This window comes from Panthera uncia, chromosome D2 (assembly GCF_023721935.1).
Source record: "Panthera uncia isolate 11264 chromosome D2, Puncia_PCG_1.0, whole genome shotgun sequence".
In the NCBI taxonomy this organism is placed as follows: Eukaryota; Metazoa; Chordata; class Mammalia; order Carnivora; family Felidae; genus Panthera; species Panthera uncia.
Window position 1 is genome coordinate 50,270,966 of NC_064818.1, and position 23,421 is coordinate 50,294,386.

At 37.0% G+C, this 23,421-nt stretch overlaps 1 protein-coding gene across 1 annotated transcript in view; it reads left to right on the forward strand.

Moving 5' to 3' along the window:
• Positions 1-23,192, forward strand: part of TNKS2 (tankyrase 2) — a 67,152-nt gene extending 43,960 nt beyond the window's left edge. The window contains exons 17-27 of the mRNA XM_049645414.1: positions 1,693-1,802; positions 2,765-2,953; positions 5,402-5,654; positions 6,377-6,459; positions 7,845-7,965; positions 11,027-11,124; positions 12,869-12,943; positions 14,699-14,804; positions 16,436-16,622; positions 19,824-19,980; positions 20,782-23,192. Of these exons, the coding sequence (XP_049501371.1) occupies positions 1,693-1,802; positions 2,765-2,953; positions 5,402-5,654; positions 6,377-6,459; positions 7,845-7,965; positions 11,027-11,124; positions 12,869-12,943; positions 14,699-14,804; positions 16,436-16,622; positions 19,824-19,980; positions 20,782-20,844 (1,442 nt within the window). The 3' untranslated portion in view covers positions 20,845-23,192. The remainder of the gene's footprint in view (positions 1-1,692; positions 1,803-2,764; positions 2,954-5,401; positions 5,655-6,376; positions 6,460-7,844; positions 7,966-11,026; positions 11,125-12,868; positions 12,944-14,698; positions 14,805-16,435; positions 16,623-19,823; positions 19,981-20,781) is intronic.
• Positions 23,193-23,421: the final 229 nt, after the last annotated feature.

Below are 23,421 nucleotides of genomic sequence, written 5' to 3' on the forward strand. Positions count from 1 at the left end.
TTCATTGGTGTCACATTAAAGGCATAATTTGACTCATACAAGGTTATCTAAATATACATAGTTTAGAAAGAAAAATAAATCAGAGAAAAAAGTAATGCAGGTGTTTCTTCCACTTTGTGTAATATGGGAGATGGATGTCTACTCTTATTTTTTTTTCCTCTCTCTCTCTCAGTTTATGTTAGTCTCATAGTGTGAATAACTGAGTGTGCTCTTAGTATTTAAAAGACAATTTGGGGGATGCCTGGGTGGCTCCGACTGGGTTAAGCATCCAGCTTATGGCTCAGGTCATGATCTCGTGGTTCGTGAGTTTGAGCCCCACGTTGGGCTCTGTGCTGACAACCTGGAGCTTGCTTCAGATTCTGTGATTCCCTCTCTCTGTGCCCCTCCCCCGCTCATGTTCTGTCTTTCTCTGTCTCTCGAAAAATAAACGTTAAAAAAAATTTTTTTAAGACAATTTTGGTGATATGTGATTTTTACCTTTAAACTCTCACCACCTGTAAGTTGGGACCCCACTGTCCAAGGAAAAGAATTACTCTATGTCTTTAGAGAATTTTGGAAGTGATAACCACAAGCGCTAACATGATGACAAAAAGCTTTTATACTTCCACTGGTAATCAGTTTTTCATCCATACAAGACAGGATGTGATGTGACATCCGATTTGAATTATGCTGTGTATATTTATTTATATTAGCTCTTCTGTATCTTTATGGTAGCTTATCTAGAACATTTAACAATAACTATTTAAATCTGTGTTGTCTTTGTAAGTGGTAAATAAGTTGTATATGCAAAACATTTCTGCCTACTTGTGCAGTTTTATAACTTGAGACCTGAAAGAACTTTTGGATTCATTGTAATACTTAGTTTATGGTAGTTCTGTGGTTTTGTTTCTCCCTTCTTGATCTTAAATGTTTTGGCTTTAAATCCTTTAGCAAAAGAATAAAAGCTACAAAAAAATAAATGTGAATAAGATATTTTGAACTATTTTAAAGTTTCAAGTGATACCTGGTTTTATGTTGGCAAAGTTCCCAATTTGCTTTCAATCTATGATTGTGTGTCAAATAAAATATACTTTACCATAAGACTATGTACTAAGGTAACTAACAGTTCCCAGTATGACAGCTAAGAAGTTATGGTATATTTATAAAATGTGGCTTTAGCAACATTAGGTTCTACTATCAGACATGCACAGATGTATATCCCTAAGATCTCACTCTACAAAAAGCATGTCTTTGCAGCCTTCCGGGAAAATGGAGTCTTGAGACCCATGCTGGTGTGCTGTCTCCTATTCTGCTGGCCACTTGTGTTTCTAACTTGGCTTTTATATGCTTAAATGCCTTATATGCTTGTAGCCCTTGAGACCATGTACCTGAGTACAGGAAGTTGTATATAACAACCATAAAGGCAGGGACTTAGGTAGAAGGTTTTAAAAGGAAAGATATTAGCAAATCAGTCAGTATAACTTTTGAGAGTCTGTGGAAGGCATATCACTGAAAGCTTCCAACTTGAGACCAGTGGGCAGTTTTTTTCATAAGATAAATTTTTAATATATTCTAGTGGAGAATTTTAGATTTCTGTAAACTTGCTTTATTTTTCAAAGCATGTCTATGCTTTTTATATAGATATATACAGACACGTAAATTTAATTTTTTATAATAACAAGTGGAAGTAATTTTAATTCTTTTCTAAATTAGCCGGTTATAATAATTTAGAAGTTGCAGAGTATTTGTTGCAACATGGAGCCGATGTGAATGCCCAAGACAAAGGAGGACTTATTCCTTTACATAATGCAGCATCTTATGGGGTAAGTTCTTTTATATTACCTTTAAAAAAATCTCTAAAATTTTCAGGGCGCATGAATGGCTCAGTCAGGCGACTGACTTCGGCTCAGATCATGATCTCACAGTTCATGGATTCAAGCCCAAGTTGGGCTCTGTGCTGACAGCTCAGAGCCTGGAGCCTGCTTTGGATTCTCTCTCTCTTTCCCTCTCTCTCTCTCTCTCTCTCTCTCTCTCTCTGCCCCTCCCCCACTCACACTCTGTCTCTCAAAAATAAATGTTAAAAAATTTTTTTTTAATCTCTAAAATTTTCAAAGTGGAAATCAATATTGCAGTTCTCAAAGGGCATTTAGTTTGACTTTTTCATTTTATAGAGGAATAAATATGAGGGCTAAAGAGATTAAATAATGTCCAGGTTTCAATTCTGAATCCGTTGTAAGCTTGCTGTGTGACATGCAGCATATTTGTCATTCATTTTATTATCTTCCTTAGCACCTCTTATTTTCAGTGAGATGCTAATGATTTTGTTTATTTGTTGGTACCAGGAAAACCACTGGGACTCCTAAGAGTCCATAGAGATTCAGGTGCATTGTTCCTGAGTTTATAACAGCCCTAAATATTACAATTAGTATTGACCATTTTCAGTAGGTGTAGTTTGAATAATTGGGGAAGGTTGCTGGTTTCTAAACTGATGTCCAGCAGTTATAACACTTGGATAAATGAGAAGTTGTTTAAGTCGCATTCATTTATTTAGTTCCTGTCCTGTGTAGAATTCTTAAATGTTTTCTGATTTCTCAAGTTATTAAAATGTCTATTGTAAATTTTAATCAGCTACCCATAAATTATGATGTTGGAGAGAAACACGATTTTTTTTTTCATTTCCAGAGTAGGTTTGAAAATATGGAAAAATAAGTATGTAGCTAGTTTCTTCTTAGGAACTAAAATGTGATAACATTTCAGACTGTAACAGGAGTATTTTCTTTTACAGCATGTAGATGTAGCAGCTTTACTAATAAAGTATAATGCGTGTGTCAATGCTACGGACAAGTGGGCTTTCACACCTTTGCATGAAGCAGCCCAAAAGGGACGAACACAGCTTTGTGCTTTGCTGTTGGCCCACGGAGCCGACCCTACTCTTAAAAATCAGGAAGGACAAACGCCTTTAGATTTAGTTTCAGTAAGTGATGGACTCTGAAAAATCTCAGTGCTTTTCTTAACTTTTTAATGTTTGCTTGGTACATATAAAATATCTTTATGGTGAATGTGGCAAAATCTTTTTTTAGCTCAGTTTAAATATAGGATTTCTTTGGTATTAAAATGTAATATGTAAATAATAGGACTATCAATAAGCTATTGTATCCTGAGTGCCTTTGGAAATAGGAAAAAGAAGTACGAGGTATAGCTGCTTACGTTAATTTGGAAATAAAATTTCCAAATACAGGCCCTCAGTGAAGGCTGTTAAGGGGCATACTGTGCAAGGTCACATAGGACACTGGTCTTGATGAATTTCCCCTCATTGCCCTCAGGGTGCTGCAGCCACAAAGCCTGCTTCTTGTCAGGATTCTAGTTCCTCCCACACTGCCTGTTCCCAGAGTTCCGGTTCTGTGCTTACCTCCCCAAAAGTGTTCAGAAAACAAGCTTGTTCCTTAAGTTTTTTGGGTTGTGGTCCCCCCCCCCCCCCCCCCCCCCCCCCCCCCCCCCCCGCCAAGGGAACTCATGTAGGAGTCTCTGTTGTAGCCTCCACTTCCTCTTTGGCCAGTGTGACACAGGCTCCTCTCTCACCTCTACCACTGAGGAAATTGGCCAGGGCACTGGAGGGAAAGAGAGAAGAAATTCTTGTTGAGATATAAAGGAAAAGCAGTCTCTTAGATTGCTTTCTACTGAGAGAGATTTCACTGTCACAGGTTACACTGAGAAGCTGATTCAGTTCAGCTTCATTGGGGGTTAAGTAGATTTTTCTTAGCAGGCTGACAGCCCAACCATATTTGCAACATTTCTTCAGGGAAGTGTCCTTCCAATCCCAAACTACCTTGGGAACGCACTTTTCTAATTCATTCCACCCATCTGTTAGTCCACCAGACATAATTGACATGAAACAAAGTGTTCTAGAGAACAGGTGTGGGCTTTAGAGCCCAACAGACTTGCCTTAGAATTCTGGCTACCACTTAAAGATGTACGGTCTTTCACCTTGCCTAATCTCTAAGCCTCAGTCATGTCATCTATAATGGGGGTGAAATGTCTGGTTAAGGGGTGCCTGGCCAGCTGTCAGAAGAGCATGCAGCTCTTAATCTGAAGGTTGTGAGTTCGAGCCCCACATTGGGTGTAGCGATTACTTAAAAATAAAATTTTTAAAAAGAGAGAGAGAGAGAGAGAGAGAGAGAGAGAGAGAGTGTGTGTGTGTGTGTGTGTGTGTGTGTGTGTGTGTGTCTGGTTAATACAAGAATTAAGGTAATGTACTTAAAGTCTCAGGCATGATAGCAGATACATAAAAAGCACCCCATAGATGATGCTAATATTATTTTAAAATGTGGGTGCCGTGGAAGTCCTCAGACTTGGGAAGAAAAAAGATAAGGATTAAAATAGGCAATATAAATGTGACTAACCATGAAAACAAGTACTGATTTACTTCTTGCTATTAGTGTCTTGAGCATTGTGAAAAAAAAATACTATATGTCACTAATTAAGCAAATTAAAGCTAGTAAGTTTGAGGATTTTTTTCCCATACTAGTAGATTTGATTAAAATTATTATCTTTGTTTTCTCCCCCCCAAAAATAACTCAATTTTAAGGATGTATCACTGAATATTTTCCAGGAAATGTAAATACACCATGTAGATTCAAGTTCCATGTAGATTGAATAAGAGTAAAACCTTGGTTTGGGAGCATAATTTGTTCCAGAAACATGCTTACAATCCAGAGCACTTGTATATTAAAGCGGATTTCAAGAACCATTGGCTCCGTTTTGATCATGTGATGTTCAGCGTCATGTACTGCTCATCTTGAGGAATGCTCACAGAACAAGTTACTCACAATCCAGGGTTTTACTGCTTCTTTCAGAGTAATTGCGATAGTGTTAAAAAATTCTTACCTTTTAAAATTGCTATTACTATAGGGGTGCCTGGGTGGTTCAGTCGGTTAAGTGTGTGACTTCAGCTCAGGTCACAATCTCATGGTTCATGGGTTCTAGCCCCACGTCGGGCTCTGCTGACAGCTCAGATTCTGTGTCTCCCTCTCTCTCTGCCCCTCCCCTGTTCACACTCTGTCTCTGTCTCAAAAATAAATAAACATTAAAAAAAATTAAAATTGCTGTTATATAATTCATTTCAGTGCTTTGCAGAAAATCATAGTATGAAAGTTAGGGTTTTTTATGCTTAGCCACATTTAACAGGTTTGTTCTTATTCTCTGTGTCTTGGAAGAGATGTTCTGAGTTATGTTTTATATTTAATAACAGCTTAGCTGGATGTCACTTACTTGCTTTACTTTTTAAAATAATCATTTTTATGTTATATGCAGTTCTAGTGCAAATCTGAGTTTTTGTCATATTTTTTAATGTATTCTGTTGGGTACAGGAGAATTTTAAAACTTGCTTATCACAGATTTAATCTCTCTCTGACACACACACTAGGCAGATGATGTTAGCGCTCTCCTGACAGCAGCCATGCCCCCTTCTGCTCTGCCTTCATGTTATAAACCTCAAGTGCTCAATGGTGTGAGAAGCCCAGGAGCTACCGGAGATGCTCTGTCTTCAGGTCCATCCAGCCCATCAAGTCTTTCTGCAGCCAGCAGTCTTGACAACTTATCTGGGAGTTTTTCTGAACTGTCTTCAGTAGTTAGTTCAAGTGGAACAGAGGGTGCCTCTAGCTTGGAGAAAAAGGAGGGTGAGAATAACTCTCTAACTTGTATTGTAGCCGCCTAGTTGTCATTTAGAATGCAAACAAGTCATTTTTTAAATACAACTGTTAGTATCAGATTAATTAGCATAGCCTTAAAATTTTCGTCTTTCATTGTTTTCTTTACATTATGCTTTCGAAAGGTTTAGATGGCTTGTGCTTGAGTAGTTATGCCTTTACCTAGTCCAGTATATTATTACAGAGTTAGGAAATATCTTTTCTCCTTATCAGAATACCCAGTTGTGAAGATCTTTTTTTTTTTTTTAAAGGAAAGAAAAAGACAGCATACTTGCGGTCTCTATAAAGCTGTTCTCTTTACTTTTTACCTGTCAAAATTCATCTCACCTTATGTAACATTGTGGAACTTGTTTTCATAAACTTTTTTGTGAAGAAGCTTATATCCTCAAAGATAAGGAAACTTTTTGAGTGGAAATATAATTGACATACTAGTTTCAGTATGGGCACTTATTTTAAAGATACAGTTAAAAATAAATTTGTTTAAATGAAATGTTTTTTTTTTTAACCTGAAAGTGCCCCATTGGCTGTTTCTTCTATGATGTTGAGATTTTGTAGCTTTCTCTTTTTGCAATTTTTGATGCAATATTTTGCTTCGTCTTTGCATTCTTGATGTGTATAGTAATACCACATAACCTTGTTGCTAAAATGTTGATATACCTTATTCTGTTTGTTCTGGATTTTTTATTTTCCAGTTCCAGCAGTAGATTTTAGCATAACTCAATTTGTAAGGAATCTTGGGCTTGAGCACCTGATGGATATATTTGAGAGAGAACAGGTGAGTAAATGAATTGATTTGCTTGGTTTGGTGTTCTGTGAGACCTCAACAAAAAATTAGGACATCCTTGAAGTGCCTTAAACCATTCAACTGTTTGTGGGGAGAGGAGAATGTTTTTTTAAGGGACTGGAAATCAGTTAACTCTTCTAATTGGGCTTGATCTTGGAATTTCTGCTTAGTTTATTAGCAAATAGAAATGGACTCTCATGAAATAAGAAGTACATTGAAACAAATGAAAATACACCTTCTTTTAAGTGCACATGGGACATGCGCCAGAATAGGTCACATACTAAGTCACAACATCAGGCCTCAACAAATGCAAGAAGATTGAAATCATACCATGCGTATTTTCTGACCACAGCGCTTTGAAACCAGGTCAACCATAAGAAAATTTTTGGAAAGACCATAAATACATGGAGATTAGACAACATGTATTAAGCAATGAATGGGTCAACCAGGAAATCAAAGAAGAAATTTTAAAATATATGGAAAAATGGACTGTGGTGTAGTAATAGTAAAATAGCTTTCCCAAATAGAAAGCTTAGCTTATTTAGCCCTTAAAATAAGTTATCCTTGAGCGTGGTTTGTTTAGTTCAGTTGTGTCACTCATTGCCTGCTCTGAGTCTGACACTTCGCTAGCCACTATGGGAAGGTATATAGATATGCTAAGTATATATCTGGGCTTTTCCAGAGTAGTCCCAATTTATGCCATCAGAATACTGGTGTTTTTTTTCTTTTTTCGGTTCAGAAAATATAGTTAGCATAGACTTGTACTCCTAAGGAACTTTTGATCTACTTATGGAGCTCTAACAACATATGAAGAAATAAGTTTTGGGCATAGATTTTAGAAATTCAAAGGGGAAAAAAAAGGTTATTACAAGCTGGACTACTCAGGAAAAGTTTCATGGAAGACGTATAAATAAAACAGGATCTTTAGAATGTCTTCGGTTTCACAAAGTGGAAATAAAATATTTGAGGGTAAAGAAATAGTTTGAACCCTGAGGCACAAGTACCAGTTAGCATAGTCTGGAGTCTGGAGGAACCAGTGAAGGCCTTGTGTAAATGGGTGGGTTGTGGAGTGATGGTGGAAAAGACAAAATAGAATACCTGAATGTGATTAACTTGAAAGTACATTTTTGTTTCGCAGCTTAATTCGGTTCAGGTTCTTATGTTAAATGAAAATAACGCTATTTTTTGGTAGTGCATGACTGAACTTCAGTTAGCTGCAACTTTTTGGTTTCTGTTTAACAACTGGTTTGCTTTCATTTCTAAGCTGTTCAAAAAAATCTAAAGTAAATGTTTGAATCTAATACATTGTGAGAACACCAGTATGTGAATGTCTACCAAATAGAAGTCTTCTAAACCGTTTCATCCTCTTTTGTAAGATCACCTTGGATGTGTTAGTTGAGATGGGGCACAAGGAGCTGAAGGAGATTGGAATCAATGCTTATGGACATAGACACAAACTAATCAAAGGAGTTGAAAGACTTCTCTCTGGACAACAAGGTATTTCATTTTAAATCAGTGCTAACAATTTAATGGTTGGTATAAAGGCAGCCCTCAACTTACTAAATGATAATTTAAAATCTATGAGAGAGAGTCCATTTAATAGGAAGAGCAATAATTAGAATTTGTGAAACCTGGTATCAGGTCTTAATGCTGCTAGTGTTAAGTTTACTGAGCTTCTGCAGTTAGTAGGTGAACTTAAGTAAAATTTCTGGGCTATTCAGAAGTTTGGGAATTGCTTTAGCTCTGAAGTATTTCTCTTAAGTCTATTCAGTTACTTCTGAAGTTATTCTAGCCCTAAAATTATGAGTCTAAAAGATAAATTTGAATATCTTTCTGTCTTATGATAATATAATAGGCAATGCCTAGGCATTGAGGTCTGCCCATAAAATGTTGTAAATCTCTCTTTTTTTGTTGTATGTAAATGGCTAAATTCTTTAGCACTTGCTGTGAAAGTACTGGGAAACAGTGTTGTAACTGAGAACACTTGACAGAACAGCATTGAATAATATCTTTATTTCTTCTGAACATTACTTAAAGAAAATGCAAATTGCATTTGTTCAACAGATGTTAACATTTCCCATGTACCAAGTCCCAGGTATGAAAAGGTGAATTGTTCTAAATATCAAGGCCGCATTTTTAACTTAATTGTTAAACTAAGGGTGTGATTTACCCTGTCTGCGGTCAGACACATCCTGTCATTGAAGTCCTGGCTGTACAACTGGAGTTGAAGAAAAACCCAGACTAGCAAAAATAAAGAGCTTTTCAGGGAAGGATGTATGGTAGGCAGGGTAGGGGCCATCTCTTGAAAAGGAAAAACTACCTCTAAAAAGTAGGTGACTGAAGCTAAGCAATACTTTACACTGGAATTCTGGAATAGAATCGATTGAAAGTGGATGCACTTTACTTTCCTGGTAGGGACTAGGGCAAAATGTTTAAAATATGAGGTAGTCTGGGATATGTCTAGTATAGATGACAAAATTGTATGAGATAAAGAAGAGAGAAAACCCGTGACTCCCTAGAATGTTAGTATACAATATAAAAAGTATCAAAAATGAAGAGAAACTAGAACCTGCAGTTGTAGACAGCCGTCATGACTCTACTAGAATAATACCAATCCGGTAGGATAGAAATTACGGTGGAGTACTGGAATAACAAGGGTCACTTATGAAAGAGGCAGGTTAAAAAGGAAATCAGACAGTGTTTGTTCATTAAACATATAGTGTCTGGGACACAGTTATTAAGACTGCATTGAAAGGCTCAGGAAACATTGACAGAAACAGGCACACCGCCTCCAAGTGGCAGAGGTGTGTAACTCTGTGCCACTTCTGGTCTGTGGTCATTCTGATACATACAGCTGCAATCGCAAAGGATCATTCACTCCCACATGGAGGAGAAATGTCACGACTCACAATGACTGTGTCTGCTCTAGCACATCAGGGTCTCTTGCCTACATAAAGTTATCACCTTCCTTGTCTTCATTTGAAGCCAGGATTCTATACCGACATTCTACCTAATTTGCAAAGTGGAACCAGTGGCAGTCTTCTGACAGTCTCTCATTTTGCTGGCTTAGCCTTAGCTCTCATTCAGTGCATCAAGTCAATACATTACTTGTCCTGATCTTTTAGTGTTTATAAGACACCTTGGGGTGGTCCAGAGATGCTTTCGTCAAGCGTGTGCCATGGTCTTTATTCTGTTAAGTCTTTAGTCTCTGAAATATTCTTCTTTGTAAAGTCTCCATACTTCCTGTAGATAATGTACTTCAGACAATGTAATTCACATTACATACCTGATAAGTCTTTATCAGAGTTTAGCATCTGGTGGTGGTCTTGTTATTCAGACCAGACTCAGAACTAGAATAGTGCTCTTAGTCTCTACACTCACACTGCCATGCATTGACCCAGCAGTAATGGATTTGAGCCCTACCTGGGAAAACACCAGAGCTTTAGAGATCTTGTAGAGACTGAAGGAAAGGTTTGTTACAAATACATGGAAGAAATTAGAAAATTCTGTTTAAAATTCCACTTGAAAAGTTTTTGTGAGAGTAAAGGTACAAAATACATAGTTGTCTTGACCATTGACATTCAGAAAACACAGCATTCATTGCGGAATTAGAGACTGTGAGGGGTTAGAATAAGCATTCAGGGAACGCCTGGGTGGTTTAGTTGGTTAAGCGTCCAACTCTTGGTTTTGGCTCAGGTCATGATCTCCTGGTTTGTGGGTTCAGGCCTCGCGTCGGGTTCTGTGCTGACAGTGCAGAGCCTGCTTCAGGATTCTCTCTCTCTCCCTCTCCCTCTCCCTCTCCCTCCCCCTCTTGAGCGTGCACACATTCTCTCTCACACAAACTTCTAAGTAAATAAATAAATTGAAAAAATGAAAAATGAATAAAAGAATAAGCATTCAGTAGTCGGTAAACTATGGAGTGTCATTCTAGGATGATTTAAAATTACCTGAAGCTGTATAAATTTCTGTCATAATTCTTCCTCATATTTACAGAAATTAAAGAGACTAAATGCTGAAAGTGCTGAATAGTTAGTAAAGGAAATAATCTGAAGAAGAAATTTTGTGACAACCTCCTTAAGGATAAGGGTTTGTAAAGAATAGAAAGGTTTTTCTGAATTATTCCCACAAAACCCTTACAACTTGTTGTGTCAAAATTAGCAACCTAAATGCAGTGTGGTGTTCTGGTTTGGATCCTAAAACAGAAAAAGAACATTAATGGGAAAATCTAATGAAATCCAAATAAATTCTGTAATTTACTTAACAAGTGTGACCAGTGTTGTACTGTGGCTATATAGAATGGGAACATTGGAGGAGCATTAATATTCCTAATGGTGACATTAGGAAGTTGAGTAAAAGGTACACAGGGACTCTCTACGTGATGTCAGTCTTTCTGAAAATGTAAATTAGTCCAAAATTAAAAGTTTTTAAAAATAGGTAGTAAGCAAGAAAAAAAAGTAGTAAGCATCAGATAAATCAGGTGGCCATTTTGGGTTGATGTTAATTGGAGAGGACGGGGACTTGGCATAATTTTTTTTTACCTTCAAATTTTATTTACTAGGTCTTAACCCATACTTAACTCTGAACACCTCTGGAAGTGGAACAATTCTCATAGATCTATCTCCTGATGATAAAGAGTTTCAGTCTGTGGAGGAAGAGGTATGTTCATATACCTTAAATAAATGTTGGTTCAATAGCTGAACTTCCTAAAGGTTTCCAGATCTTGAAAATGTAATAGGATTTTAATTGTCCCTAACTCTTTACCACCTGGATGAATGTTCAAAATCAGCGTTTAAGGTACACTCCCTCAATAAACCTTGAATCCAGTAACTTGGTTCAATACTACAATTAATACTGACACAGGATTCTGTTGGAGAAGAGTTTACTGTCATTGGGGGGGGGGGGGGAGATGCAAATATTCCCTCCCTTCATGAAGGCAATTGCAAACCCCAGTATCTCATACAAGACCCAGAATATGTGGATGCTACTTTTCCAGGAAGTTTTTCTTCCAGCTTTCTTTTCACGGAACTCTTGGATCCACTGAAATCTTTGAATAGTGCTTTACAGTTTGAAGAACACGTATCCTGTATGTGTGAGGAACACAGGGATAGAAACTTGAGTGAAACTGAGTTCTAATACTCCAGAAACTCCAGCTCTCAATGGAGTACATATTGTGCTTTACTAGGGCAAAATGAATGGGAGCAAATAAATGCTTGTTTTATTTTTTCATTTTTTTTCTTTTCTTTTAATTTTTTTTTTTTTTAATTTACATCCAAATTAGCATGTAGTGCAACAATGATTTCAGGAGTAGATTCCTTAGTGCCCCTTACCCATTTAGCCCATCCCCCCTCCTACAACCCCTCCAGTAACCTTCCGTTTGTTCTCCATATTTATGAGTCTTCTCTGTTTTGTTCCCCTCCCTGTTTTTATATTATTTTTGTTTCCCTTCCCTTATGTTCATCTGTTTTGTCTCTTAAAGTCCTCATATGAGTGAAGTCATATGATATTTGTCTTTATCTGACTGACTCATTTCACTTAACATAATACCCTCTAGTTCCATCCATGTAGTTGCAAATGGCAAGAATTCATTCTTTTTGATTGCCGAGTAATACTCCATTGTGTATATATACCACATCTTTATCCCTTCATCCAATCAGTGGACATTTGGGCTCCTTCCATACTTTGGCTATTATTGATAGTGCTGCTATAAACATTGGGGTTCATGTGTCCCTTTGAAACAGCACACCTGTATCCCTTGGATAAATACCTAGTAGTGCAATTGCTGGGTTGTAGGATAGTTCTATTTTTAGTTTTTTGAGGAACCTCCATACTGATTTCCAGAATGGCTGCACCAGCTTGCACTCCCAGATTGTTTTATTTTTTAGCATGTGAGGTGGTTAGCTTTGTATGTTTAACTCACCCATGCATCTGCTCCTTTTTCTTCCTTTAGTTTGCATTATATAATTTTCGCCTAAAAGTATTGTTTCCAGATTGACTAGCTAACAGCTATCTCTAGAAAGTAGTACTTGTGAAGTTATAGAAGAACTCTCATATATACAAGAAAAATATTAAAATCTCATTTTGTATTCTCAAAAACAGAATCATAGGTGTCAAGAACCATTTTCCCCAAATCAAAAAAAGCAAAAGTAGGGGGTGCCTGGGTGGCTCAGTCACTTGAGCATCCGACTTCGGTTCAGGTCATGATCTCACAGTTCCTGGGTTCCTGAGTTTGAGCCCCATATGGGGCTCTGTGCGGACAGCTCAGAGCCTGGAGCCTGCGTCAGATTCTGTGTGTCTTTCTCTGCCACTCCCCTGTTTGCTCTCTCAAAAACAAACATTAAAACAAATTTTTGAAGGAAAAACAAAAGTTAATACACATATATTTGACATATTTTTCCATCAGATGCAAAGTACAGTCCGAGAGCACAGAGATGGAGGTCATGCAGGTGGAATCTTCAACAGATACAATATTCTCAAGGTAATAAGTTAGTGAAAATAAAGTTTTCTGAGACCGTAGTTTTCAAAGCCTGAAACAGTAATTAACTTTCATAAGAATATAATCTGTCTAGCCTAGTAAGTCTTTGACATAGCATCAAGGGATATTTGGGGAAAGGGTAGATCCTTAAAGGTTAAGATTCTCAAAATCCCTGTACTGTGTTTCATTTTTTCTTTCTTTCTTTCTTCCTTCCTTTTTTTGTGCTGTTTTCGTAACAAATAATTCAGCATTTGTTGAATTATCTTGAGATCATGATAAATCCATGAGGTTTAGGACCTTAAATGTATCAATTATTCAAGTACTCTTTTGTAGCAAAGCTGAATTTTCTTTGTGGCTCAAGAAAGGACTCCATCTTTATACTTATTTGTCCTGTGATGACTACATGTGTCCATGAGTCCCCCATCTATACAACTTTTTTATAATTTTAATAGTACTCCCTCTGTACCTTCATCCTTTCCAAAAATAGTCTGAGGTTTTAAGTCATTCAGAGGAGAGTCCTGTCTTTTCTTGATACCAGGTACTCTTCTCAGGGCCTTTTCCAACCTTGCTGTGTTTTTCTTGAACTGCAGCAAGCAAAAATGCACGCTCTACTTGAGATGAATAAATCTTTTTATTAACTACATTGGTATATTCTTAATAATTATGGAATAAGACAAATAAAATGTGGCAAGTATCTTTTTAATACCTAAATTTTAAACTCAGAAGTGAACAGTATCAAATATTTCAGCTGTTTTATATTATTGTCATATATATACTATTACAAGTGTTATATTAGATGTCGTATTTTAGAGTTAGTGAATACTAAAATTATAGGAGATTGCTTTGTTCATCCTATTAGATGATTTAAGATAAAGAAATCCTGGGAGCTCCTATTTATTAGTTTATATCATAGTGTGACAAGAGTGACATCTTGATATTTCCATTCATGAACATATGTAATATTTTTAATAAGGCAAATAATCATGCCTTTTATTTTCTTAATATAAGTGAGATCGCTGTGTCAGTTGTGTTCCTTGATTACATCTGTAGCCATATTTGAGTTTTTTTAAGCCAAGACTAAATCCACCAGCTCCCAGATGTGCTCTAGGACCAGCAGGGGGCTGTAACACCTTTAAGCACAGCCAAGAAACAGCTCTAGGGTTGTGAATTTTGATCCTGGAAATACTCCCAGTGAGACCAGCATCCATCTTTAACTCTTCTCAAGACAAAAATTTTAGGAATTGGAGGGATAGGGAAGGGTAGAGAGAGTAGTAGAGGCGTGTCTGTGTGTGTGTGTTTTAAGAATGTTTTTTGCTGGGGGTTATTTCAAATATTTTTCATTAAAAGCAGATACAGATGATACTTTGAGCCAAATAAAATAGGATGAGGTGAAAGATAACCGTTCTCTTTTTAATACTTACATACAGAATTCAGTATACCTGATTTGGAGCTGTTTTAGTAATAATTCTAAATTAATGAGAATGGGAGTATTTTAGTTTACGGTATTCTTGACCTTCCCATAAGTCCATATATAGCTTTTTTCCCTTTGAAGTTTTTCATTTCCAAAATGTAGCTATATTTCTATCTTTATGTTTGAGACCAAGTATTTTTAGCTGACTAAAATAAAACATAGTTTATATTTCAGAGAAGTTTTGCCTCTCTTCTGACTATGTGGCCTATTTAGGTTAAGATGAACAAGTAAAGTAGGTAAGTAATTATGACGTAAAGATTTTGATTCCTCTGGTTTCTTTTTTATAGATTCAGAAAGTTTGTAACAAGAAACTGTGGGAAAGATACACCCACAGAAGAAAAGAAGTTTCTGAAGAAAACCACAACCATGCAAATGAAAGAATGCTATTTCATGGTAAGATTCCTCAGGGCAGGGGGCAGCACTGGCAGGCTCAGTAGGTAGAGCATGTGACTCTTGATCTCAGCGTCATGAATTCAAGCCCCAATTTGAGGGTGGAGATTACCTAAAAATTTTTTTTAAATGAAATCTTTAAAATAAAGAGCTGTTGTCATTGAACTTAGGGAATTTTCTAAGAACTTCTGTTGGATTGAAAGCAATATTTGTCTTGAAATTTCCCGTTTTCTTTTATGCTGCAAATTGACAGGTGTTGATTGGTCTTTGAGATTTATAGCAAAGATGAATGTAAATGTTAACGTAGTGTTTATCAAGTCTTCAAGCACATAGTAACTCCAGTATGTTTCTTCATTTGGCCTTGATTGCAGAAAATTTTTAGAGACCTGTAAAGTTCTATGAAACACAACATTTAAATTTTACAGTCCCCTGGAGGAATGGCTATAGCACACTGAATTGGTGGATAATATCTAAATGGTATTTCTCATTCTAAAACCCTAAAAATCATCATGATGCTCTCTTGTCAAAGAGTGTAATATTCATTTAGGTACTGACTTGATGGTTATAATGAATGATTTTTCTGTTTTATAATAAATGATTTTGGTTTTTCCAAATTAATTGAAATAAGTGATTCTGGTCTTCTGTAGTTCTGTAGTGGAATTCAGTGTATTTTCCTATTCCTTTATGAACAGGGACACTAATCTTAATGAATCAGTTAACTGTTACATTGGCTTTTCCTAACACCCACCCCTCACCCTACTCTCTGGCCTGGTTCCCATGATTACCTCCTTTCCTTTGGCTAAGCTCTCCTTGGCACCCATGCACAGAAAGGGGTGAGAGTAGTCAGTATGCAGAGAGTGAAGGGACACACCTTTGCAGATAGAATCTGGTGTGACAGGATGAAAGGCCTCGAAGTGGAGAGATGAGAAGGAAGTATAAAGAAGAGAATAAACATGAAAAGACCACTTTGGCCACTTGATATCTAGAAAAAGCACACAGACATGGGATGTCACTGTAAGGCTTAATTGCATACAGCCTTGCTATAGGAGATGAATTATGAGACTCTTGGTTCTGGATTTAGGGTCTGGAATTTGGTAACTTTAGCATTGATATTTTAAGTGATCTTTTTTTCTAGTTGAATCTTTGTGTGTCCTATTTTTTGGCATTTGATCCACCCACCCCCTTATTAGAAACGTCAGTCAACGTTAGCATTTCTTTTAAAGTAGTTAATTATTGGGGCGCCTGGGTGGCTCAGTGGGTTAAGCGTCCGACTTCGGCTCAGGACATGATCTCACAATTTGTGAGTTCAAGCCCCATGTTGGGCTCTGTGCTGACAGCTCGGAGCCTGCAGCCTGCTTCAGATTCTGTGTCTCCCTCTCTCTCGGCTCCTCCCCGACTCACGCTCTGTCTTTCTCTCTCTCAAAAATGAATAAACGTTAAAAATTTTTTAAAAATAAAATAATGTAGTTATTCTAAAGGAATAAACTAGGTGACAGGTAACTTGTTATCCTTGTTTTTTTAATATTCTTTATATCGGTGGTCAGTATGTATGTTTAGGAATTTAACTTCAATGAAGATTTCATTTTATTCTTCTAAGATAATTTTAAATTCTTATCCATCTACATCTGTTTTAGGATCTCCCTTTGTGAATGCGATTATCCATAAAGGCTTTGATGAAAGGCATGCCTACATAGGTGGCATGTTTGGAGCTGGGATTTATTTTGCTGAAAACTCTTCCAAAAGCAATCAGTATGTATATGGAATTGGAGGAGGTACTGGGTGTCCAGTTCACAAAGACAGATCTTGTTACATTTGCCACAGGTAAGAGATCACTTGTTCTCATTTAGTTTGATAAGAATTTAATAAGAACTAGTTTCATATTTGAGAAATTAGGGGAGCAAGGCATCATCTTGGACAACCTTAGGACTCCAAGATAGGTATTTTTCAGGTTGCTTTTGGCTCTCTCACCAGTTGTAACAGGAGCCAGTGTTTATTAAATGATCTGTGTGAGCCAAGCACAGTTCAAACCACTTGACCTATTTAACTCATTTAATCATTAGAACACCTAGTGCTTTAAACAATATGAAGCAGGAAATATCGTTGGGCATGAGAGATTTTATTGTGGCCCTTAAATATTATAGGACTGTGGATTCTTTAAAAAATGTGTATTCAAATGCTAAAATAGTATTCCTTTGCCAAGTCTAGTATTTCATAGGAATGCCTGTAGGAGTCTCTCTTCCACTGTGATATGATCCTAATCCTGAATTTGTGATATTACTACTTGAAAAACTTATCATGAAACATATTCCTTTTAAAAAGCACATTATTGGGGCGCCTGGGTGGCTCAGTCGGTTGAGCGTCCGACTTCGGCTCAGGTCACAATCTCACGATCCGGGAGTTCGAGCCCCACGTCGGGCTCTGGGCTGATGGCTCAGAGCCTGGAGCCTGCTTCCGATTCTGTGTCTCCCTCTCTCTCTGCCCCTCCCCCATTCATGCTCTGTCTCTCTCTGTCTCAAAAATAAATAAACGTTAAAAAAAATTTTTTTTTTAATAAAAAAAATAAATAAAACACATTATTATCAAATAACTACTTTGCACTTTTTCCCCCCAGTTTTACTCTGGCCTAACTCAATTGTTAAAATCATTCAAATAACTTGCCCCTAATTAATCCTCATAGGTAAATATAAATTATCTTTTGTCATTTGAAAAATTGAGTAAGGTTAATTACTGAAATTCACTCAACAGTTAGGGTACTGCTTATACAGATCTGAAGCAGTCTTCATCAGATACTAGCAAGCAGGAGAATCACCTAAAGAGCTCACTAAAACACAGATTCCTGAGCCCTACCTACTGAGTTGCTGACTTAGTAGGCCTGAGAGGAGGCCCTAGAATATGAATTTCTACCAAGTTGTCAGGTGATGCTAATGTTTCTGATCACTGATCTTGAAGAAAACCCTAGAGCAGTTCTCAGCCTTGGTGACACATTGGAATCACCTGGGCAGCTTTAAAAACTACTGATGCATGTGTCCCACCCTCAGAGGTTCTCATATAATTGGTCTGGCATTAGGATTTGTAAAGGCTTCCCAGCTGATTTTGAAAGGTTGCCGAGGTAAAGAACTCTGGTCCTGGGGAGAAACAAGATTTGTTTTTGTATTACTCTTGTTTTCCCCCTAAGTTTAGACTTGTGTAGGTGCCTGAAGTCAGCCCTTTTGGATATGAACTCCCATCCACTTCTGTTTTAGATCATAAATTGGACAGTTTAGAAAGCTTGTAATCTCTTGAGATTCTGTAAATTCAACTCTGCAGTCATATTATCTGGAGGTAAAATAGTTCAGATTATAATAATGTTCTAGTACCACCTCTCATTACTTTTTAGAACAGAGTGGTTGGCTGTCTGGAAATAAGTTTATTAAAATTTTTAGGGGCACCTGGGTGGCTCAGTCAGTTAAGCATCCGACTTCAGCTCAGGTCATTATCTCACAGTTCGTGGGTTTGAGCCCCGCATCAGGCTCTGCTGACAGCTCAGAGCCTGGAGCCTGCTTCAGATTCTGTGTGTCTCCCTCCCTCCCTGTCTCTCTCTCTCTCTCTCTCTCTCTCTCTCTCTCTCTTTCTCTCTCTCTCTCTTTCTCTCTCTCTCTCTCTCTCTCTCTCAAAAATAAATAAACATTAAAGAAAAAATTTGGGGGGCACCGGGGTGGCTCGGTTGGGTGTCTGACTTTGGCTCAGGTCATGGTCTCATGGTTCATGGGTTCGAGCCCCGTGTCGGGCTCTGTGCTGACAACTCAGAGGCTGGAGCCTGCTTTGGATTCTGTGTCTCCCTCTCTCTGCCCCTCTCCTGCTCATGCTCACTCTCTCTCAAAAATAGATGAACATTAAAAAGACTTTTGTCTTTGGATTATCACAGGGCTGATTGGGACTATAATACATATTGATTAGCAATGCTAAGGTTTCCAACAGGCTTATTTAGAATAAAAAGTATAGATAGCCTCTCTTTGGAGAATAGAATTAACTCATTCACCAAAATCTCTTTCTGTCCTTGGAAAAGAAGAAAAGCCATGAAGTAATAAAAAAGGCTTATTGGAAATAAGGCAAGTCAATCATATATATGCCTGGGGATTGGGAGCGTAATCCACTTAAACTTCTGGTAAAGGAAGACCTATTTGAGGAACTAACATTGCAGCCGAAACCTAAAAAAACCAAGTGTTAGCCCGTTTGAAGAGTGGTAGAATAGATACCATTCTCTATAGTAAAGGAAACTGTGTATGATGGTCACTAGGTAAGAGAGTTGGTTTGTGTGAAGAAAGAAAATTAATGCTCCTGATACACAACACAAGGTAAGATTAGAGAATTTGGAGCCATTGTAAGGAATTTGGATTTTCTTCCAAGGATACTGAGTAACCTCTACAAGGTTTTAAGCAGAAAAGTGATGTGATTTGATTAATGTTTTATGTGTTGGATTTTTTTTTTTTTTTTTCCCAAATAACTTGTTGCTTGGATGGAAAATAGTTTAGGAATTAGAGTAGAAATAGAGTAGTTCAGAGGCCATTGGTCCCAATCCAACTGAAAATTTTGGTGATTTGAATTTAATGGTAGCCAATTAAGAGAATTAGTTTCAGATATAATTAAGAATTAAGAGAATGAGTTTCAGATATAATTTGAAGGTGGAATCAACTAGACTTAGTTGGATAAATGTCCAACTTTGCAAGCTACTTCATGGGGGTTCCTTAAATTTGCTTCTCCTTCTCACTTGGGCTGTGGTTTGTGCTTTTGCTGGGATACAAACAAGTGGAGTCTCCGTCTCTATAAGGTCATTCCATTCTCAGTTGTTATAGTTAAAATAAGGATTAAAGTGACAGATTCATTAATGAGAGTAGAAGACATTCTCACAAAGTTCTTTTAAGGGTGAAATGACAAAACAACTTGTGTTTATGTATAAATACATTAAAAAGCTTATGCAGTCTACACAGACAATGTCTTATACTGCCTTGTCTTCAGAGAGATCTTTTCCCTTCCATGTTATAGGCAGCTGCTCTTTTGCCGGGTAACCCTGGGAAAGTCTTTCCTGCAGTTCAGTGCAATGAAAATGGCACATTCTCCTCCAGGACATCACTCAGTCACTGGTCGACCCAGTGTAAATGGACTAGCTTTAGCTGAATATGTTATTTACAGAGGAGAACAGGTAATTCAGTTTTATTTGCTCATCTTCAGAAATTATTTAGAGCCATACTTTAACCTTTTCTTACTAATCTCTTAAACTGACACGGCATATTGCCCTGAGAACTGGGTTGTTGTGTTTTTTTTAACTTTTATTTGGAAATAATTTCTCATTTACAGAAAAGTTGCAAAAATAATCAAGAAGTCCCTTATTTTCCCATTGTCAACATTTTGTTCTCTCCCGCGTGTGTGTGAATAGTTTTTCCTGAACTGCTTGAGGGAAAGTTGTAGGCTTGTTGCTTTACCCTTACGTACTTTAGTGTGTATTTCCCCAAAACAAGGACATTGTCTTAAAATTATCAAAATCGGGAAAATACCATTGTTACAATATTCTATCTGACTTACAGACTTTATTCAGATTTTGCCAACTACAGTGGATCTTTTTTCTGTTTCTTACCTTCTGTAAAATATAGTTAGTCAGAATCCTGTATTTAGTAGTTAACCTATCTGTAGCAAAGAAGCAAACAATTCCCTCTTGCTCTTAGTGACACAGATCCAGTCTCTAGAGCAGTGTTCTTAACTGAGGAAATGTAGCAGAATCACCTCAGTTATTAAAAACAAACACATACTTAGTATTCATCCTAGACCTTCTGATTCAGAACCCAAGTGATTAGAATCAAGGTAAGGATGTTTTGAGAAAATGTCCTTAGATGATTCTGATCCACAGCACTAATTTAGAACCTCTTTTCTAAAGTTTGGAAATCCTTATAGTAAAATGTTTAAAAAAGTTTGTTTACCAGTGTTTAAATTGATCTTTCTCTTCCAGGCTTACCCTGAATATTTAATTACTTACCAGATTGTGAGGCCCGAAGGTATGGTTGATGGATAAATAGTTGTTTTAGGAAACTAAATCCACTGAACCTAAAGTCATCTAAGCAGCTGGTGGCCTATTAAGTTTTACTCCTTTGCTGAGAAGTGTCATCTTGTCCACAAGCCTGTGGCCAAAGGATAAAAAAATGTGAAAGAAGTTTAACATTCTGACTTGATAAAGCTTTAATAATGTACAGTGTTTTCTAAGTATTTCCTGTTTTTCAGCACTTTAACAGATGCCATTCCAGGTTAAACTGGGTTTGTCTGTACTAAATTATAAACAAAGTTAACTTGAATCTTTTATATGTTATGCATTGATTCTAACAGAAAGTGTAATCCCCTCAACAGACTCATTTTACTAATACAGTACTGTGTTCTTTAAAACACAGCATTTACACTGAATACAATTTCATTTGTAAAACTGTAAATAAGAGCTTTTGTACTAGCCCAATATTTATTTACATTGCTTTGTAATATAAATCCGTTTTAGAACTGCAGCGGTTTACAAATTGTTTTTCATATGTACTGCCCATCTGTACTTCATCGTGCATCATCATGATTGAGTGATCTTTACGTTTGATTCCAGAGGCTATGTTGAGCTATTATTAGCAAAGACTTGGTCAGTTAGGAAAGATTGATATATCAGATTTAATTTGCTGATGGAAGCATTTATCTCTCATTAGAAATCTTTCCCATTTCAGAACTTACTTCATAAATACTCTGGGGATTTAATTTCTGGTACCTTTGTATGTATAAGACACATTCCAAAGAGCTCTAATTATGAACGCCCTGATAATTAAAGATACTTCTTTACTGGCTTCAAACTCTCGGGTTTCACATTGGAAAATTCTGTCATTTCATTTTGTAAAAATTAGAGCAAGTGCTTCTGTGTTTTAGAGGCTAAATCCTGCCAGTGAACAATTATGGTGTTCTTTTCATGGAGTGTAAATAGGAAGTTACATTTCAGAGGTAGGAACGGTAATTCTGAATAATTTTCCAATGTATTCTAATTACCCTAAATCTAAAGTGGGGGGATGGAAGGGGAAGCGAATGAGAGTGGGTCGTTTTTTATCCTAAGTAACTTTCTCTTGTTTTTTCTCCTTGGCCTTACTGTTAGAGCCGATCTTTACACCGTAGGTAAACTGAACCCAGAACCATGAAATATAGGTGTCCCAGTTCTCTCCAGGTCGCCTGAATGGGCAGGTGCTGTGAGCCATTGCTTCCTGGTCCTCGGTTGCCTCATCATGACACTAACAGTCAGTTGGAAATACACTTTGTGTGTGCACCACATGGTGACCAGGCTTGTTTGGCAGCTGTGGAGGGGAATGCTATCCCATAAAATGCCATTCCTGTTTTCTAATGTAAAACTGTCTTTTCCATGAAATAGGCGAAAGCATCTTGGTACAGAGACATGAATTATAGCTTGTCAGTCTAGTTGTTGACTCTAGCTCCCTCAGAAAGCAAGGCAAGATTTTTACCGACTTATGTCTCTGTAAGTGGGAATGTTCCCCTTCAGTCTCTGTGCCAGTTCACTTTTGTTTTACATTTTATTCCGTCTCTAAATTATCTGGCCCTTTGCAGTAACTTGTACATAAAGTGCTAGAAAATCATGTTTCTTGTCCTAAGTGAGAGTTAATCAGAGTAAATGCATATCTGGAGTTGTTTCTATGATGTAAATTGTGATCATTATTTAAGAGGTCAGTTCCTGACCTGGAAGTGCTTTTATACAGTTCTCTAATAATTGCAGTTATGATCCTAAAGTAATTTCTTGGAACACAAATGGAGTATGCCAAATTTTATATAATTTTTCAGATTCTGGAAGCTTCCAGATTTTATAATTAGAAGCTAATGAGATGAGTTAATGGAATTTATATTTACCTACCTTATCTCTCAGCATTGAGCCCGTTACTCACCCTGTAGGTGAATCTGGAATTACTTTTCATGGAAAATCATCGAGATCTTTGAGTTTATGATATTGCAGCCTGTATTGTTTCATCTAATCCATTGCTTAATTAGTGTGTTATTTTTCTATGAATGATTATATTGTGGTTAATATGTTAGCATGGCAATATTTTCAAATAGCTTTTGGTTTGTTGACAGTTTGAGGGATTTTGGGGGGTGGTTGGGGGGATTTTTTTTTGGAGTTTTTGCATGAAATATCATACTTTATAATGATGGAATTGCTTTTTCTTTTGTCTTGTGATTTTTTTGGGGGGGGGAGTGAGAATTAACTTTTTGTGTGGGTAGTACTATTATATCCATCTTGGGTGTCTTACTTGTACTGTATCACATTCCATACCTTCATTTAATTCTTAATAAAGTGTTCATTTGTTTTTCTGGGTAGCATGGTAATTACTGGAATAGTATAAATGTTTTGAATGGTCTTGAGAAAATGGATTAAGATCGCAATAAACCACAATTGCAGGAAAACAATGCAGTTCTGAGTCTAACAGTGATAGAATGCAGTTTAAAATTTGAAATATTGAGTTTTGTGACCATAATCTCTCAGATGCTTTAATATGTGATGCTTTTAGACATTTACTGTATCCAATACAACTTTCAGCAAACCTTAAAGGCCATTCCCAGGAAATTTATC